Source organism: Balaenoptera ricei, chromosome 14, assembly GCF_028023285.1.
Source record: "Balaenoptera ricei isolate mBalRic1 chromosome 14, mBalRic1.hap2, whole genome shotgun sequence".
NCBI lineage: Eukaryota > Metazoa > Chordata > Mammalia > Artiodactyla > Balaenopteridae > Balaenoptera > Balaenoptera ricei.
The window spans coordinates 28,336,924-28,357,312 of NC_082652.1; the positions used below are offsets into that span (position 1 = coordinate 28,336,924).

General features: G+C 39.0%; 1 protein-coding gene across 3 annotated transcripts in view; it reads left to right on the forward strand.

The window, feature by feature from the left end:
• The window catches only part of FAM210A (family with sequence similarity 210 member A), a 29,973-nt gene that overhangs the window by 1,097 nt on the left and 8,487 nt on the right, over positions 1 to 20,389 (forward strand). For all 3 annotated transcript variants that reach the window (XR_009497295.1, XM_059894574.1, XM_059894575.1), the window contains exon 2: positions 17,349 to 17,862. Coding sequence is in view for 2 of the 3 variants with exons in the window: in XM_059894574.1 (XP_059750557.1) it covers positions 17,390 to 17,862 (473 nt within the window). In the remaining variant the exon portion in view is untranslated. The remainder of the gene's footprint in view (positions 1 to 17,348; positions 17,863 to 20,389) is intronic.

Below are 20,389 nucleotides of genomic sequence, written 5' to 3' on the forward strand. Positions count from 1 at the left end.
GTATTTGTATTTTTTTTATTATATGCAGTGAGCTAAGTTGAGAATTAACTTCAGTTCATTATTATTTTTTTTCGAGGTTGATTTTTTTTTTACCATAGTGATGCATGCACCTTTGATACTTACCGCCCTCATAACACAAGATTACTTGAGTATGTGTCTGTAAATACTCTTTTTGCATACAAAATAGTCAGTGATCCTTCCAAGAAAGTTTAAGCATCAAACCTAAAAATTCAACTAAACGTGTTCTTATTTATTTCTCTAAACATAAATTAGTGGCCTGCCACAGCTGACATCTGTAGAAAATCACTATGACGAAATGTCTCTTCCTCAGTGTGATTTAGTAGTACTTGTTACTTTTCACAGCGTATTGGGAAAATATGTTTTTCCACATGGCATATTTTTACTTTTCTCTTTGATGTTTATTTTTATAGTAGGTTGTTTTGCTTTCCACCTGAGTTCATTATTATTGACAACTGCTAAGGTTGTCCTAGAGATTGAATATGTTATTGCGTATCCATGCATTTAGAACTGGCTAATTACATATCCATATATGCTGGTTCCAATGCTAAAGTTTCTTAAGATAGTTGCTGTTGTAATTTTATGGAAAAGGAATCTAATTTTTACTTTTTAAGAAATTTTCTCATTAGATTAAAAGCCTCCTAACTATATGTTTATACAAACTCTACCGTGAATTGATGTTGTGCGTGAGATATATAGAGATCACATTTTGTAGTTTTTATAAAAGTTAACTAGAAGTCAAGTAAATTCAGTTGAGAATATTTCTGAACCAGGTTCGTTTTGCCCAACTCCCAGCAAGCCAAACACTGAGATGCTCAGGTTCGCAGCAAAGAGAGGGTTTATTCACAAAGCAGGCAAGTGAGGAGACAGGAGAACTAGTCCATCTATCCTAAAGCGAAGGGCTCTGGGTATTTATGGGATAAAGAATAAAGAAGTAGGGCTGTCTGAGGTGGGGGGAGTGTGGGGAAAGGTGATTGGAAAAGGGTGTAAGGCAGGTTACAGGTGAAATGGATTTAATGATTAACCACTGGTTTCAAGAATAGAGGAAGAACTCTTGAAGGTAGTAGTGATGAAGAGAGTAAATGGGCTAGATAAGAATATTTTAAAAGTTACCATTGGTGTTATTTTTCCCCACCATTGCCTGAGTAATAAATGGTTTTCTGGAAGTTGAATTAAATAATAATAGCTGATAGTTTAGTACCTTCTGTGTGCCAAATTAAGTGCTTTATACATTTGAACTCATTTAACTCTTACATTATGCAGTGGGATAGTTGTTATGATTATTTTTGTTTTATAGGTGAGGGGTAAGTAACTTGTCCAACGTTATGCAGCTGGGAAGTAGTGGTGGGCTAGGTTTTGGATCCAGGCAGCCTGACTCCAGAGACCAGACTCTATGCTAATGATGAAACAGTGCCAGTTTAAGGCCAGACTCAGAACTGGAAGTTGACTGAAACATAGTAGATTTTCAGAAAATGTTTTGATACTTCTTAACGCTTGGGTTATTATGTTCAGAGAGAAAATAGCTGGATAAGGATGTTGTCTTGCTAGCATATGAACTCTAGCAAGACAGGGATCATCATTTTGTTCAGTGGTTTAACCCAGGTGCCTTGAACAGTGCCTGGCACATAGTGGGGTGATAATGGATGAATGAATAGCCTAGAAAGGTTTTTAAAAATCCCATTTTTTTTTTGAAAGGACATACAGGATTTATTTCAGCCCATTTATAAGATTTCTTTATGTGCTGTTCTGATTATTTGGTCCATTATTCACCTAGACTGGTTTGGATTTCTCCTGGTTTGTATTGGGTTGGCCAAAAAGTTCGTTTGGGTTTTTCCATAAGATGTTACACTTTTGTCAGTGAGAGAAAATGAAGTAGTAATTTGTAAGTTTTCTGGTCAGACTAAAGGCAAGCAACAGATTCAATAGATACCATCCCTTAGAGTGAGAGCACTCAGAGGTGGGTAATTTTAAGGTGTCATTTCTGTTGTGGAGTTGAAGATCACATTTTTGAAACATAAAAATTGTTTTTAAAATGTAGATAAAATGTTATAGCTTCCTAGGAATGATAGTGTTCTTGGAGGTAGGAAAGAGAGGTGGTTGTAGAAGCTGTGTTTCTCCAAATAGTTTTGGAAGAACTGTTCATTCCTCCAGTCCACTCAGCCGAAGTGTCCCTACTGAAATTTTATTGTCTTTTTTGAACACATAAGATATTATTGTTTAAAAGGTTTTTCCTGTAGTAGAATGTAAAGATTTGCTTGAGAAATCTGTAAGTTTATATGTGTGATGATTAGTTTTATATGTCAACTAGACATGGCTAAGTACCTATTTATCTAGGTGTTACTGTGATGGTATTTTGAAAATGTGTTAACATCTGTAATCAATTGACTTTAAGGAGATTACCCTCCATAATATGGGTGGGCCTCATTCAATCAGTTGAAAGCCTAAATTTCAAACTGAGGTGCCTCAAGAAGAAAAAAATCTCAAGTTTGTGGCATCAATTCTTTTTTTTTTTTTTAATTTATTTATTTAATTTATTTTTCCCTGTGTTGGGTCTTCATTGCTGCACGTGGGCTTTCTCTAGTTGCGGCGAGCTGGGGCTACTCTTCGTTGCGGTGCGTGGCTTCTTACTGTGGTGGCTTCTCTTGTTGTGGAGCATGGGCTCTAGGCGCACGGGCTTCAGTAGTTGTAGCACGCAGGCTCAGTAGTTGTGGCTCGTGGGCTCTAGAGCACAGGCTCAGTAGTTGTGGTGCATGGGCTTAGTTGTTCCGCGGCATGTGGGATCTTCCCAGACCAGGGATGGAACCCGTGTCCCCCTGCACTGGCAGGCGGATTCTCAACCACTGCATGTGGCGTCAATTCTTGTGTGAGTTTCCAGGCTGCAAATCCACTCTACACATTTCAGATGTGTAGCCCTCACAATTGTGTGAGCCAGTTCCTTAAAATAAATATATCTATTTAAATAAACAATCTAATAATAGATTTCCAATAGGGAGATATAGATATATGTATATGTTTTTTCCTGTTGGTTCTGTGTCTCTGGAGAACCCTGTCTGATTCGGATTTTGGTACTGAGAGTGATTCTAGAGGAACAGAATCTTAAGGATGAATTTTCTGGATTGGTTATGGCATTCCTGAAATTGGTTCTCTAATCTGATTAGATTTAACGGCACTCTTGACTATTTTCAGTGGTAAAGAAGGCAGGCACTGTGGCCCACGATGTGATATGACAATAGAGATATGCAAAATACCACCATTGGATACTACTACTCAGATACTTAATGAAAGACCAGGTTCTGGATGATCATGTATTTGAAGATTTAAAACATTTTTGCCAGATGATGAACAAATATAATGAGACTGACTGGTTGCTCTGTTTTCGGAGAAAGGGGGGTGGGAGGTGGAGAATGATGAGCTCAGGTCTTGAAATTCCGAGCTCAAGCTCTGTATAAATGACCAGAAAGCTTCTATGTCTGCCCTTCTCACATAGATGCAGAGCTGAGATTGCTGAAAACCAAACTCAGTCTTCTCCTGCAGAGTGGCTGGATTACAATGCAAAATGAATTCCCATTCTAACAGGGTGTCTGCTGTTAAAATGAGAGCATTGACTGGGGAAGGTTGAGATCCTCAAATTTGGAATGGAGTATTGAACCCCTAAATTTTCATTAGTCTTCTTTGGTGGTAGAAGCAGTCCTTCCACTCCTGTTTGAGAAGTTAACCTGTAATGACCTTCCCTGAAGGCTGGACATTGCTGATTGATTCTTCTCAAGAACTACCTCTACCACACTTCTTTGCTTCTAGACCTATAACTAGATTCCCACCCTAACAAGCCCTCAAGGGTCAGCTACAAAGTGTGACCTGAGGGGGTGTGCCATACTCTTTTTTTTTTTTTTTTTTTATTATGTTTATTTTTGGCTGTGTTGGGTCTTCGTTTCTGTGTGAGGGCTTTCTCCAGTTGCGGCGAGTGGGGGCCACTCTTCATCGCGGTGCGCGGGCCTCTCACTATCGCAGCCTCTCTTGTTGCGGAGCAGAGGCTCCAGACGCTCAGGCTCAGTAGTTGTGGCTCACGGGCCCAGTTGCTCCGCGGCATGTGGGATCTTCCCAGACCAGGGCTCGAACCCGTGTCCCCTGCATTGGCAGGCAGATTCTCAACCACTGCGCCACCAGGGAAGCCCCATACTCTTAAAAAATGGCAAGAATGTTTATTTGTTTATACACATGGAAATCTGGGGGATATGTTTACGAATGGATATTAAGGATGTGGGATAATGGTGGAAGGAACATAAAGTTGGGCCGGGCTAAATTTATTGATATAGGCCCACTAAGCAGAGATTCTTGATTCACTTTTATAGCTTGAGAGGTTAGAAAGGACTCTCAACAGTTTGATTGGTTGGCTGAAGCACGGACCAAAAGGTGACCCACGCTAAATGAAATTGAAATGCCAGACTTGCCTTGGTACACTAAAGAGGAAGGGGTCCAAAGGCTTAGGGAGATGGGAATGGGAGAGTGGATTTAACACGTAAGACCAGCTCACCCACTCTGGGGGAGTCCAGAAGAGATACTTTTCACCATGACTGGGAGAATTAAACTTGTGAGGGGAGCCCCAGCATCCATGAAGAGCTCTGTGATTGCTCTTCTCTGTGGGTCAGAAATTACAGTGACTTTGCTGCCACTAAACTGGGGATCCTTAAATGCAGTGAAGATAATTGGAAATTGGGCAGATACTATAGAGAGACATATTTTCTTAATCGCATGTGTATATGCTGAAGGAAAGAAGCCAGAGGAGAGGGCAGTTGGAGTACAGGAAAAAGAATAGCAGTAGAAAAATACAAGGAAAACTTGGTTGAGCAGAATTCTTGGAAAACACAGGAAGAGTTTAGATCTAGAACACAGATGGAGGAATGGGCTTTGAATGGAGGGATAGTTCATTTTCTGAGGAGGCAGTTAACTGACCCTGAGATGGGTGTGGATGCAGGTAACTGGAAGGGAGGAGGCTGAAGTTGAGAAAATTCATCCCCTAATAATTTTGGTTCATTTTTAAGGGGAAGTGGGGCATAGGTTTATCTAATTATTCATTTAACAAATATTAAGTGCCTCCTATGTGCCAGCCAACCTTTGTTGTCGGCACCTGAGATGCAGCAGTGAACAAAACGGGAAAAAAATTCTGTCCTTGTCCTTAAATGGACTTAAATGATAATAATGAGTAAATAATAATTGCCCTTAAACAGTAATAAATAAGTGAATCATGTAGGGTGTTAGACAATAAGTGCTATGGAAAAAGAAACAAATAGAGCAAGATAAGGAATATTGGGATGACAGGGCTGGAAGAGAAAGGATTGGGAGCAGTGACCCCATGGAGCGGGTACCATTTGAACAAAGACTTGTAGGAAGTGAAGGAGTTAGTCATGCAGATATCTGGAGAAAGACTCTTCCAAGCAGAGGGAACAGTTAATGCAGAGTTCTTAAAGCAGGGGCCTTTTTAGCATGTTGGAAGAGCTGCAGGGGGGCTAGTGTGGCTGGAGCAGAGTGAGCAAGGCACAGACTGAGAGTAGGTGATGTATTCAGAGAGGGAAAGGTAGAAGGTTGTGTAAGGCAGGGGTCCCCAACTCCCTGGCCTCGGACCATTACCGGTCCACGGCCTTTTAGGAACTGGGCCACACAGCAGGAGGTGAGCGGCGGCACAAAGCTTCATCTGCTGCTCCCCATCGCTTGCATTACCACCTGCACCTATCCCCACCCCCGACGCCCCGCCCCCAGCCCGTGGAAAAATTGTCTTCCACGAAACTGGCCCCTGGTGCCAAAAGGGTTGGGGACTGCTGGTGTAAGGCATTGTAGGCAATTGTAAGGACTTACCCTGGGAGAAATTGGGGAGCTTTAAACAGAGGAGAGACATGATCTGATGTATATACTTTATATTTTACCATCTGAAAGTGAAGTATAAGAGGCTTGAAGAGTTTGGGAAAAGTGAGGAATGGTGGAGGAAGCTCGTCTGATCAGAAACCATCATCGGTTGTCACAGCATTCAGAGCCTTTCTGAGATAGAATGATGTACCATCAATGTATGCTGGTACTAATTTAATCAGTTATGTGGCTTTTGTTAGTGCTCAGCTATGATTGTGGGATGTAGTTGTGGGAAAAACAGATGGTTGGACTGGCTCTGGATTAGATTTTGTGGTCTGGTGTTGCAGAAGGACAAAGTAGTAATTCAAGTAACGCACTGTAGAATCCAGGCTGGATAAAGACTTCAGAGTGAAACCAGGAGGAGCTGTTGGATTTGAAGGAAAAGGGGGGTAGAGTGGGACAAGGTCCTGGAATTAGAGTCCAGAGAGAGTAGAGGAGTGGAAGCTGGAAGAAGAAGAGGCTGAAGAGAGTGGGATAGTATAGTTTGAGGACTTCAGTTGTGGGTCAGTAACAGATTATTTCAGTGACAAAGGTATGACCAGTGGAGTGTATTGCTAGAGGGGCTGGGATTTTGCATGGGTCAAACAAATGGAATAATGGCAGAAGTTTAGATGGAGGAAGACTGTGAGCTTGGTTTGACCAGGTCAGTAGATGAGGCGACGAAGAAAGAAAACTAGAATTAATTATTGACCCAGCATATTAAGTGCTAGATACTATACTTTATCTCATTTAATCATATAAATACAATATGATAAAAGTGTATTTAACCCCATTTTAGGAATGAGGAAAAGAGCTAAGTAAAGTAATGCCAGAAAGGGTTGGAACTAGTCTTTCTGATTGTAAAGCCTGCATTCTTCCCATAGCAATGGGATAACACCTGCCACAGCCCAAAAGGAAGTGGGTGGAAGTCTGGAACCACGTGGATTCTGGACCAGTGTTACCATAACAAATCACCCTGACTTGCCTTGTTGAACTTAGAGCCTCTGAAAAGAGATAAAAAAGAGAAACATTTTGTGTAAATTAATATATTTGTGTAGTAATTTTGGAAATTTTGATTTTCTTTACAAGTTGGGGAAATCAATGATTCATTAATGAAATTCCTTGGGAATTCACTAGGGGGCATAATTTAACCTTTTCTGAAGATTAGGAATTTAACAATGGCTTCGTCATTGCCACAGCTTTAGTGGCTCAATTTTGGTAATAGAAAGCTTAAAAGCAGAGTAGATTGAAGAAGATGGATTATATAATAGAAATTAAGTTGAAGACATCCAATGCCTTAGGGAGCAGGAAAGTAATAGCCCAGAAAGTACTGCAAGTAAATTTGCATACTGTTACTTTTTCTAAACAGCAAACTAAATTTGATTTGAAACAGCAGTCAAGGTGTGATTAAGAGAGAGGTCAAAATGAATAAATTAGAATATTAATCTGTTGGAAGGAGAAAATTTGAATTTCCTCCTGTTTGGTGGTAATTGAGGACTTTGTATAAGTAGAGGCAATTCTTTCCTTCATTTATGCTTTTTATTATGTTTCAACCTGATGAGTTCTACATTTATCCTGTCCTCATACCTGTGCTTCAAGTTAAGGTTATACTATGTATCAGTTGTATTGGGTAAGGCCACAGTGTACTGTCTTTAAAGAAATTAATGAATGGACTGTTTTAGTGAAGTTTAGGTTTATAGAAACATGGTGCAGAGGTAGTACAGAGAATCCCGTCTTATCCGCCCCACCCACCCACACAGTGTTTCCCCTATTATTGACATCTTGTATTAGTGTGGTACGTTTTTTAGAATTGATGAACAACATCAATACATTATTAACTAAAGTTCATAGTTCACATTAGGGCTCACTCTTTGTGTTGTATATTTATTTTTGTGGGTTTTAGCAATTGCATAATGACATTTATCCACCATTACAGTATCATACAGAATGTTTCACTGCCCTAGAAATGCCCTGTGCTCCTTCTGTTCATCCCTTCCCTCCCCCACCCTGGAAGCCACTGATCTTTTTACCATCTCTATAGTTTCACCTCTTCCAGAATGTCACACCTCTTCCATAATGTTGGAATCATACAGTATATCAGTTTGTTTATCCACTCATCTATTCAAGGACTTCTTGGTTATGTCCAGTTTTTGGCAATTATGAATTAAGCTTCTGTAAACATTTGTGTTCAGGTTTTTGTGTGGACGTAAATTTTCAGCTCATTTTGGTTAAGTACCTAGGAGTGCTACTGCTGACTCATTGTAAGCCTATGTTTAGCTTATACAAAACTGCCAAACTGTCTTCCAAAGTGACTGTACCATTTTGCATTCCCACCAGCAGTGAATGACAGTTGCTGTTGTTCCACAACCTCCGCAGCATTTGGTGTTGTCAGTGTTTTGGATATTAGTCATTCTAATAGATGTGTAGTGGTACCTTGTTTTAATTTGCAATTCTCTAGAGACATAATGCTGATGAGCATGAACATCTTTTTTTTCAATTGAGATATAATTGACATGTAACATTGTGTTAGTTTCAGGTGTATAACATGATTCAGATATTTGTATATATTGCAAAATGATCACCACAGTCTAGTTAATATCCATCATCTCACATAGTTACAGAATTTTTTTCTTGTGATAAGAACTTTTAAGATCTACTTTCCTAGTAACTTTCAAATATACAGTGCAATATTAATTATAGTCACCATGCTGTGCGTTGCATCCTCATGACTACTTATGTATTTTATAACTGGAAGTTTGTACCTTTTGAACACCTTCATCCATTTCACCATGCCTTCTTCCCTCACCCCCCTGCCCTCCCCAGCAACCACCACTCCATTCTCTGTATGTACAAATTTGAGTTTGGGTTTTTGTTGTTGTTGTTTTTAAGGTTCCACATATAAGTGAGATCATACAATATTTTTCTTTTCCTTTCTGACTTACTTTGTTTAACATAAAGCCCTCAAGGTTTATCCATGTTGTTGCAAATGGGAAGATTTCCTTCTTTTTTTTTTTAAATTGAGGTATAGTTGATGTAGTGTGTAAGTTTTAGGTGTACAACATAGTGATTCACAATTTTTAAGGTTACATTCCATTTATAGTTGTTATAAAATATTTGCTTTATTCCCTGTGTTGTACTGGATATCCTTGTAGTTTATTTATTTTATCCATTGTAGTTTGTACCTCTTAATCCTCTACCCCTGTCTTTCCCCTCCTCCCTTCCCTCTCCCAACTAGTAACCACTAGTTTGTTCTCTGTGAGTCTGTTTCTTTTTTGTCATATTCACTAGTTCTTTTTAGATTCCACATATAAGTGATACCATACAGTATTTGTCTTTCTATGACTTATTTTACTTAACCTGATATCCTGCAAGTCCATCCATGTTGTTGCATATGACAAAATTTTGTTTTTTTTATGGCTGAGTAGTATTCCATTTATATATACCACATCTTCTTTATCCACTCATCTGTTGATAGACATTTAGGTTGCTTCCATATCTTAGCAATTGTAAATAATGCTGCAGTGAATGTTGGGGTGCATGTATCTTTTTGAATTTTTTCAATATTTTTCATGTTTCATGTTTTCAATTTTTTCAGATATATACTTAGGAGTGGAATTGCTGGGTCATATGGTAGTTCAATTTTAGTTTTTTTGAGAAACCTCCCATACTGTTTTCCACATTGGCTGCACCAATTTACATTCCCACCACGCGTACAAGAGTTCCCTTTTCTCCATATCCTCGCCAACCTTTGTGCATTTATCTGAAGATTAACAGTGTTGAGCATCTTTTCATGTGCCTGTTGGCCATCTGTATGTCTTCTTTGGAAAAATGTCTATTCAGGTCTTGTGCCCATTTTGTAATTGGGTTGTGGTAGTTTTTGTTGTTGTTTGATATTGAGTCTTATGAGCTATTTATATATTTTGGATATAACGCCTTATCGGTCACATCATTTGCAAATATTTTCTCCCATTCAGGAGGTTGTCTTGTTCATTTTACCTATGGTTTCCTTTGCTGTGCAAAAGCTTTAAGTTTAATTAGATCCCATTTGTTTATTTTGCTTTTATTTCCTGTGCTTTAGGAGATGGAGCCAAAAAAATAATGCTGCAATTTATGTCAAAGAGTGTTCTGCCTGTGTTTTCCTCTAAGAGGTTTATAATGTCTGGTTTTACATTTGGGTATTTAATCCATTTTGAGTTTATTTTTGTATATGGTGTTAGAGAATGTTCTAGTTCTTTTACATGTAGCTGTCCAGTTTTCCAGCACCACTTATTAAAGAGACTGTCTTTTCTCCATTGTATATTCTTGCCTTCTTTGTTGTAGAATAATTGACCTTAAGTGTAGGGGTTTATTTCTGGCTCTCTATTTTGTTCCACTGATCTATGTGTCTCTTTTTGTGCCAGTACCATACTGATTGATTATTGTAGTCTGAAGTCAGGGACTGATTCCTCCAGCTCTGTTCTTTCTCAAGATTGTTTTGGGTATTTGGGGTCTTCTGTGTTTCCATACAAATATTGAAATTATTTTTTCTATTTCTGTGAAAAATGCCCTTGGTATTTTGATAGAGATTGCATTGAATCTGAAGATCGCCTTGGGTAGTATGGTCATTTTAACAATATTTTTCCAATCTATGAACGTGGTATATCTTTCCATTTGTTTGTGTCATCTGCAGTTTATTTCATCAGTGTTCAAGTACAGGTCTTTTACCTCCTTAGATATGTTCTCAGCCCCTTTCTCTCTCTCTTCTCCTTCTGGGATCCCTATAATGTGAATATTAGTCCACTTGATGTTGTCCCAGAGGTCTCTTAAACTGTCCTCATTTCTTTTCATTGTTTTTTCTATTTCCTGTTCAGAACAGTGATTTCCAGTACTCTGTCTTCCAGCTCGTTGATCTATGCCTCTGTATCACTAAGTATACTGTTGATTCCTTCTAGCGTATTTTTCATTTCAGTTATCGTATTCTTCATTTGTTTGGTTGTTCTTTATATTTTCTAATTCTTTTTTAAAGCTTCTAACTTATCTCTCTGTGCATCCATTCTTCTCCTGAGTTATTTGATCATCTTTGTGATAACTGCCCTGAACTCTTTGTCAAGTAGATAACCTGTCTCCACTTTTAGTTCTTCTTCTGGGGTTTTATCTTGTTCCTTCATTTGGAATGTGTTCCTCTCTTGCCTCATTTTGCCTAAGTTGCTGTTTTTGTTGTAACGTAACTGATAAGTTAGTTACATTTCCTGACCTTGGAGAAGTGGCCTTTTGTAGGAGACATCCTTTGTGTCCCAGCAGTGCACTTCCCTTTCATCACCCTAACCTTCTAGGGCTTCCCCCTATGAGGGCTGCATGGGTCCTCCTGTTGTAGTGGGCTGACTATGTGGGCAGTCTGGTAGGCTTGGTTGGCCCCTGGTCTGGTTGGTTGCCAGGCCCTGCCTTGTGTGGAGGCTGCTGGCTGCTGGTTGGCAGGACCAGGTCACAAGGTGGCTGACTGCAGAACCCAGGGGGCCCCGGGGCTAGGGCTGGCTCACTGATGAGCGGAGTCAGGGTCCAGGAGACTCTGGGGCTGCTGCTCACCCACTAGTGGGTGAAGGTAGGTCCTGGGGTTAGTGCCAGCCTATTGGCAGACAGAGCCAGGTCCTGGAGTCTGGTTGCAGGGCCCAGGGGTCTCAGAGCTAGTGTCAGATAGCTGGTGGATGGGGCTGGTTCCTGACACAGTTGGGTATGGGGTTTGGGGTGTCGCGAAGCTTGTGTTGTCCTGCTAGTGGGCAGGCCCCAAGAAAATTCCAATATCTGATAAATTTTCCTTGGAGTTTCTTATCTAGCCTGTGGAGCTCAGGAGCTTCAGTAGGAATAAGTGCCTATGTTGTGACTGGTGGGGAACTGGCAATTAGGCAAAGTAGGACCAACATTCACAGAGATTTTGTTTTCACTGTTAGGGCTTCTGTGGCTGTGCCCTGTGAGCTGGAGGAGGTGGGAGCAAACCAGAGGCTCCATTCCTCTCACTCCTGCTTTAATCTGAGCAACTTTGCTTCTATTTATTTCCTTTGTTGGACTTCCAAATAAGAATTTGTTTGACAAAAGAGTTACTTTGAATTCACATAATAGAGAACCAAGTTTTGCTATTGAAATTTGTTGCTTCAACTCCAACTTTTTAGTCATTGTTTTTTTTATTTCTTATGTAAGAACAGGGTATAAATTAGTTAATTTTTGCCGCTATTGTATTTCTAGTGCTGCTTGAATGTTTTAGGCTTCCAGGTGTGAGGAACAGAAACATGCTCATATAACCTTGAGCAGCATGGGTATGGTAAGGATATAGAGGGAGGAAAGGAGTCTCATAAACTAACTCATTTGGCCTCATGGAACTGGAATTTCAGGATATAGTGGCCCTAGAATCCCAACAGCACTCTAATATTTGTGCTTTCTTACTGGCACTTGTTTCCAGTCCATCTACCCTCCCCTTCATTCCTTTAACTCAGCTCCCCTCTCCCTCTCCCCATCCCTATCCCTCTCCCTCTCCCTCTCCCTCTCCCTCTCCCTCTCCCTCTCCCTCATGGTTCCCACTGCTTCCTTAATGCCCTTCCTCTTTTTTAAAAAAAATTATTTATTATTTATTTATTTTTGTCTGTGTTGGGTCTTTGTTGCTGCATGCGGGCTCTCTCTAGTTGCGGCAAGTGGGGACTACTCTTTGTTGTGGTGCGTGGGCTTCTCATTGTGGTGGCTTCTCTTGCTGCAGAGCACGGGCTCTAGGCGCGCGGGCTTCAGTAGTTATGGCACGCAGGCTCAGTAGTTGTGGTGCACGGGATTAGTTGCTCCGCGGCACGTGGGATCTTCCTGGACCAGGGCTCGAACCCGTGTCCCTGCATTGGCAGGCGGGTTCTTAACCACTGCGCCACCAGGGAACCCCCTATGCCTTTACTCTTGACCACTGTGTCTTCACTTTACTTTGCTCTGCCTCAGGACTACGTGAGAGGCTCCTGACTTTCACACATGTGTGTTACTGCTTCCTCATGCCTGGTCCTGAGCCCTATCTCTGAAAGGTTAGGTATTAGGGAATTGATTAATTACAGTTTCATATAAATTTTAAATTTTGGGCCAGACCCATCCTAAGCAACTGTTTATCCTATAGAATCTCCTTTTGGCTCAAGCGCTGATCCTCAGGCTTTACCACTGCAAATAAGGGCAATAGGCTATCTTGCTTACTTATAATAATAACTTGTAACATATCCTGAGCACTTGCTGCATGCTAGGTATTTTCTAAACCTTTTACATGTATTCATTCATTTTATCCTTACAACAACCCTATGAAGTAAGTTCTATTATTAACTCCATTTTACAAATTGGAAACCAAGGCATAGGGAGGCTAATAAACTTGTCCAAAGGTTACATAGTTTATAAATAAGGTTTTCAGAATTTGAACCCAGGCAGTCTGACCTCTCAGATTCCAAGCTTTCCATTTTAAGTTAGACGCTATAGCCTGCTCACTAAAATTAAGTAGGTCATTAAAAGAACCAAGCTTTACTTAGAAATTATTCTAAGCAATTCGGAACAGTGCCCTCATCTCTAGACATGAAAGTTTCATGCTGCTGGAGCAAGAAAATAACGTGTCACCGTTCTGTAGGAAATAAGCTAAGTCTCATGATTTAAATATTTATTACTGGAATTACTGTATTTCACTGGAAGAAATTCAAGATTAAGTTCTCCAGATTCTGCATGTGTATCAGAAATATTTTAGGGTCCTGTTAGTTCACAACTTCTTCAGGCCCACCTGTCCAGATATAGCTGACTTGATCTGGGTAGGGCTTATGAGGAATGGCACCTCCATTATTGGCCAGTAACCAGAAACTTTTATCTTTAATGGAAAATATGAGCAGACTAGTAAAATCAAGAAATGGAAGCTGCCAATGAGCTGAGGCCATTATACATAGGTGCTAGCTGTGAGACAAGAAAATTTCTACTTTGTCATTTTATGTTCCTGAAGCCTGTTCACTCCAGAATATTGAATATACTACTCAGTCTCTGCCTGCCCTCTACTTTTATTTGCACTTATCTGAAGTAGGTTTGTTCCTTGAAATCGTATGAGTCTTAATGTGTATGTCACCAGTATTGTGATTGGATACCTTTGGGAGTCTAGCCATCACCCACCCATTGCCAGTTAAATTTAAATTGATTTAATTTTAGTTTTTAATGTAAAACTTGACTCATTTTTTGGGCCCTATGTTTCCTTAGGGAGCTTTGACCATGTGTCTTATATGTCTTGGTTTGCTGAAAATTGGCACTGTCTCTTCTTTCTAGAAGTGGCCATGTTAGCTTAGTGACCCAGTATGGGCCTGGGATTAAACTAGGTTTGAATCCCAGTTCCTCCACTCAGCAGTTGAGTGACATTGGGCAAGCTATTTCCTCTCTCTGGTTCAGTGTCCTCAAATGTAAAGTGATGACAATAGTCCCTCCTTCATAGGGTTGTTACGAGAATAAAACGAGTTAATACATGTAAAATGTTTGTAAAGCACCAACCACATAGTAAGGGCTCAAAATCAAAAACATCTTACCATTATGATGATGATGATGGTGATGATGGATGATATTTTTGCTGCCATGCTGCATCTGGCACTGAAGCCATTTGATGGGCTTAGAGAAATGGTTCTTAAGTTCATATTGTCGGGTGTGACTTGACTGCAGGACATTCTGATTAGGTCTAAGAGAGTCCAGGAATCTATTTTCAAACCACCTCCACTCCCCCCACAACATCCCTAGCTCCCCATGATTCTGATCAAAAGATAACATACTGTGATTCCATTTATATGAGGTGTCCAGAATAGACAAGTGTAGAGACAGAAAGTACACTAGTGGTTGCCTGGGACTGGGAGGGTGAGGGAATGGGCAGTGACTGCAATAGATGTGGAGTTTCTTTTGGGGGTGATGAAAATGTTCTAAATTTAGATTGTGGCGATGTTTGCACAACTGTGAATATACTAAAGATCAGTGAATTTTACACCTTGAATAAGTGACTTGTATAATATGTGAATTATATCAATAAAGATGTTTTTAAAAATGGGAGGGGAATAGTTGAAACCGGGGGAAAGGATGCAAACTGGAAGCTTGGAAAGAGGCTTTTTAAAAAATCCTTTTTCTTTTTATTCACTAACACAAACACATAATAATCCAGTTATCTGAAAGTTAGACTTCTGGGAACTTCACCTCCTGGGAAACTGCCCTGTAAAGGAAATAAGTTTAAAAGAGAAAAAGAAAGCCTTTTGAGTTAAGAGAACACCTGTACTAACGCCAGGGACAGGAATCATTCAAAGGTAACGAATGGTGCTGGAGAAAAGCCTCAAAATAAATTCAACTAAAATAGAGACCAAAAAATTCATAGTAAAAGTTTCTAAATGAATTTTTATATTTGACAGATTTTAGGTTATAATTCCAACTGAGCTAATTCTTAGAATAAATAACCAGTTGATGTTTTTTCCCCTTGGCGTAGGCATGGCATGGATTTATAGATAAAATAGATAGAGGTGGTAGGAGAGCACAATAAGATATCTTTTACTTACTGTCTGACTCACAACAAAAAAATAAGTCAGTTTTGTAAAAATAATTACGGAGTTAATCATTTCTCTGAATGGCCTTTCTTAGTCATTTAGTGTTTAAATCATTCTTTATTTGAAGTACATGTCATTACCCTGTAGCTTTTCTCTTTGGTTATTAACTGGTCTAAGTCTTCTGTCACTTTTCACTGGCTTTGCTTTGATGCAGCCATCTCCATTATCACCTTTAAAGGCTTCCTGGGATCCTGTTTGTTTTGCAAGATTTGCAGTTTCATTTCACAGCTCATTTGCCTTGTGTTGTTGGATCATCTGTGAGAGCCTGATAGAAGCTAAGTTAATTATTAATTAGGAAGGGATGAGTCTGGGATTAATTTTATAAGGAGACAGTTTGTTAGTAGTTGTTTTTAAATGACAGCTTTGTATCCCAGGTAACAAACATTCATGTAAAATGGTGTATCTGTATTTGTTGGAGTGCTAATTTACTGAGGTGCTAACTCAAAACTTGTGATTCTTATTAAGTACACAGTTTATAAAAAATAAGATCATCTATTCTCAATGTATTAGAATTGGAGAGGTAGCTGGCGCAAGGTGCCGGTGAAGATTAGGGGTTAGGGGGCACTGCCTGATGTTGAGGGAAGCGAACTGATTTGCTATATGATAATGCATACAATAATTCTATTTTACCAGTGGGGAAACTTTGTGTCTAGAGAGACTAAGTAATTTGCTCAAAATAATACCACTATTAACTCAGTTGGGCCCACCTTATTTCAAAGTCCATGTTTTTTTAAAATTATACTATCCTGTCTTTTTAACGAAGTTTTAGCTATCTGGAAAAGTCTGTTCTCACCAGTTAATAACATATGTAATTTACAATTTTATATAATTTAGTCTAAAGGCATTATAGAATAAATGATATTGATGTCAACTATTCATCAGACCCTAATATTTTAATAACTAACACTTATATGATGCTTGTTAGTTTACAAAAGTACTTTTTCATCATAAATTTCATATAATTCCTGTAAAAACCTATGAAGTAATCCGTGTTTTACTAGTGGGTTTAGGCTTCAAATCTAAAAGACAGTTGCACAGAATTATGACCCCAAAACATTAGGGCCCAGCTCTTTAGCTTCCAGATCTGATTTTTCTGTTATACTACACTGCTTCTTTGTAGAATGACAGAAGCTCTACAAATATCCCTTTTGTAGCAATAAAATAGGCCCAAAATCTTACCGTCCATGATGTCTGTTGGACTGGTTTACTATATCATATTTAAATGATGTGTGTGTGTGTGTTTTTTTAATGTACAGCATGGTGACTATAGTTACCAATACCGCATTGTATTTAAACTTTGGGTTTGTTTATTTACTTTCTTTCTTTCTTTCTTTCTTTCTTTCTTTCTTTCTTTCTTTCTTTCCTTCCTTCCTTCCTTCCTTCCTTCCTTCCTTCCTTCCTTCCTTCCTTCCTTCCTTCCTTTCTTGCTGTGTTGGGTCTTCGTTTCTGTGCGAGGGCTTTCTCTAGTTGCGGCAAGCGGGGGCCACTCTTCATCGCGGTGCGCGGGCCTGTCACTGTCGCAGCCTCTCTTGTTGCGGAGCACAGGCTCCAGACGCGCGGGCTCAGTAATTATGGCTCATGGGCCTAGTTGCTCCGTGGCATGTGGGATCTTCCCAGACCAGGGCTCGAACCCGTGTCCCCTGCATTGGCAGGCAGATTCTCAACTACTGCGCCACCAGGAAAGCCCTAAATGATGTGTTTTAATGAAATTCTAAAATTGTGGTATGGTAGAACTGTATACCTTAACATTAATTTCTGTGGATTTGGTAACAATGTCTGTCCTTTTACTTCCTAATAGTTAATGATATATGTTTAAGTAGATTGGTTTATAATGGAAATCTATGTATAACCTAATTTTTTTTAATCTAGTCTCTATAGAAGCTGAAATCCATCAATCTCCGTTCTTCAAAATGCAGTGGAACGTACCAAAGACTGTATTCCGACTGGCACATAGGACATGCATGGAACCAGATAAAGCTGGTCATTTGGGACACTGTCAAAACATGAAGGGACCATTACTTTTGTATACCTCGGAATCCAGCGTGGTTTGGGTACAGGGCCCTCAGAAACGATGGCTGCACTTACGTGCTGCCCAGTGTTTTGCAAAGGAAAGGAAGCCATTCATTGCTCACCCACCCCAACCAAGGGTCCTTCATAAACAGTGGGAGCAGGATATCTTATCCAAGAGGGTTCTGTCATCCAGTGCTGCATCCCCAGGAACTCCCTCTGAAAAAAAGGAAGAACCTGATCCTTTACAAGACAGATCAATTAGTCTTTATCAACGATTTAAGAAAACATTTAGACAATATGGAAAAGTTTTGATTCCAGTGCATCTAATAACTTCTGGTGTTTGGTTTGGAACGTTTTATTATGCAGCCATAAAGTAAGTTTTTGCTTGATTGGCGCCTTTCCCTGTTTTATCAGAATGTTAATTGTACTAATGAAAGCCTTTAAGTAGTTTTTTAAGTGCTTTAATGTCTTCAATTGATAGAGGATGACTATTTTTCATAGCAATTTTCCACATTTTAATAACAATATCTAACATTTGCTTACTGTGTGCAGCAGGTATTATGCTAAAATTTTTATAACTGTATCATCTCATTTAGTTCTCACAGCAACCTATGAAGCAGGTAGTGTAATTATTCCCAGTTTATTAATGAGAAAACAGATTAAGCAAGAATAAGTCAAAATAACTTAGTTTTTCCCAAAATAACTCAGAGTCTGATTTCAAACCTTAATCACTATGCTTGTGTCCCATCAACATATAGGATAGCACAGGAATAAAATTATAGATTCCAGAGATTTGGCAGCACCATGAGTTAGTTCTGTACTTATATGTTTCTTACAGTGTTTATCAACGTGAAAAGATAACTTATTTTGCCATGTGTGTGGTTTTGGTTGGAAATTAGTAAGATTTTGCAAAGCCTGGCTTGTATCTGTTGTAGACACAAAAATGAACAAATTACAGACTTATGCTTTAATGTTACATCTGATGAATGTCAAGGTAAGGTCTTTTGTTCTGATCAGAAGTTGATTTGTTGTGCACTTAAAATCTTGTTAAGAGGGTATATCTCATGTTAGGTATTTTTTACTACAATAAAATAAATGTTTTTTAAAAAGTTAATTTAGTGGTCCTAGCCTCCAGGTATTATAAAACATAGAATTTCTAAATGTACCTTTCTTGTTAAATACTGTTCCTTTCTTTTAAAGTGAGTTGTATCATTCACACTGTTTTAGGAGCAGAAGTACACGTAGAAACATATTCCCAGTGATTTCCAGTTTGTTTCAGCCACCAGCAGAACTGAGTGTGCCGGCGTGTGCCTGTCCCGAGTGCTGTGTGGCTTTTCTTGCTGTGGCCTGGGTGTGACCTACGAACAGTATGCTCACCATCCTGCAGGCAATGAGATGCACAGTGAAGACCACTTTGATGTTTTTGTAAACTCCCCTAATGGGTTTAGAATTACTTTATACTTTCCAGAAGTCCACTGATTTTCAGTTTTTGGTTATATTTAATGGTTTGATAGTAAGGTTTTAAATATTTTAATGTAAAGCTCACTCATTGGAAAAAGCTTATCATTTATTAAATTAAAAGATGATGGAATGGAGACTATTCTTATTCTTGGGAAACACGGGATTAGAAATGTTTCTTTACAAAAGTTCTATTTAATAAAAGGATTTTTTTTTTAACCTTGTGTAATTGATGCTGTTCTGTTTCTTTTCATCTTTCTGTTTAGTTCTTGTTATTCAGTTATTTCCTTCTTCATTGTGTATCATTTTCTTTAAGAATTGTCCCTTTCTTTGCAGAGATTCTTATATGTGCATTTTATGGAATTATCTTTTTGTTTATTAATGACATTTTCTGGACATGTATAAAAAATATTTATAGAAATCTTCAGAATTGCCCTTAGTTTTTTAACAGAGCCTAAAATCATGTACCATTTTGCATAAAAATTTCATAGGCACTCAGTTCTTCTATTTAATGAATAGTTTTCTACATATTGAATTTTCTTTTTTGAGCTGTTTAGGATTTTTCTGATTCGGTGTTGTGGATGATGATGAGTTTCTTCCATGTTTCTTTTGCCTTCGCTAGGTTGCCTTTAATAAGCATTCAGCCTCCTGGCCTCAGGGAGAAATCTAAGTTTTTAATAATTGAATATGAGATTCTTATTTGGACTATTAAAAAGAGTACTTTTATTCCTTTTACTTTTCCTTGCCTTCAGTAAAAGAGTTCTATAACCAAAAAAACAGACCTTCAAATAACCTAGTAACATTAATTAGACTTAGGACGTTTTCGGTGGTGTCTGCACTGATGCAGTTGTGGTGACGTTCTGCTGTCCCCTGTTGAGTGCACCTTTCTTGGTTTTGTCCTTCCCCCTCTTTTTTCTGTGAATGCCTGTGTGTAAATGTGGTGGGACTGTCCACTTTAAAGTCGTATACCTTATCCATCACTGCCTGCCTTTGGCTCTTTGTCAGCATGGAAATTTGGTTCCCAGACCCAGCTCTACTGCTCCACCATGACCACTGGTCCAGTTCTGTTACAGCATCACATAACTAAGTTATATTAGGTAGGATGTGTTGCTTGCCAGAACAGTCCCTAATGTTTTGTTAAATCCTTAATGCTTGAGAAATTGAAAGTTGATTTGTTCTAAGGGAAGTGATACTTAGAAAATATTAGTGTATGTTTGAATGGCAGTGTATCTTTCACTGTGAGATGATTTTATTGTGATGTTGGAGTTGATTGTGTTAAATACAGGTTTTCAATTCAACTGACTAGAGGCTGGGTTTAGTTTATTTGGTTTTAGCTGGAAAAAGTTCTCTGTTACTTGCTTGTTGCCTACTTACTATTAAAAGAAAAGGGAAAACATAGTTTGTAACTTGAGGGACAACTAGCATTACTGCCTCTCAGCACC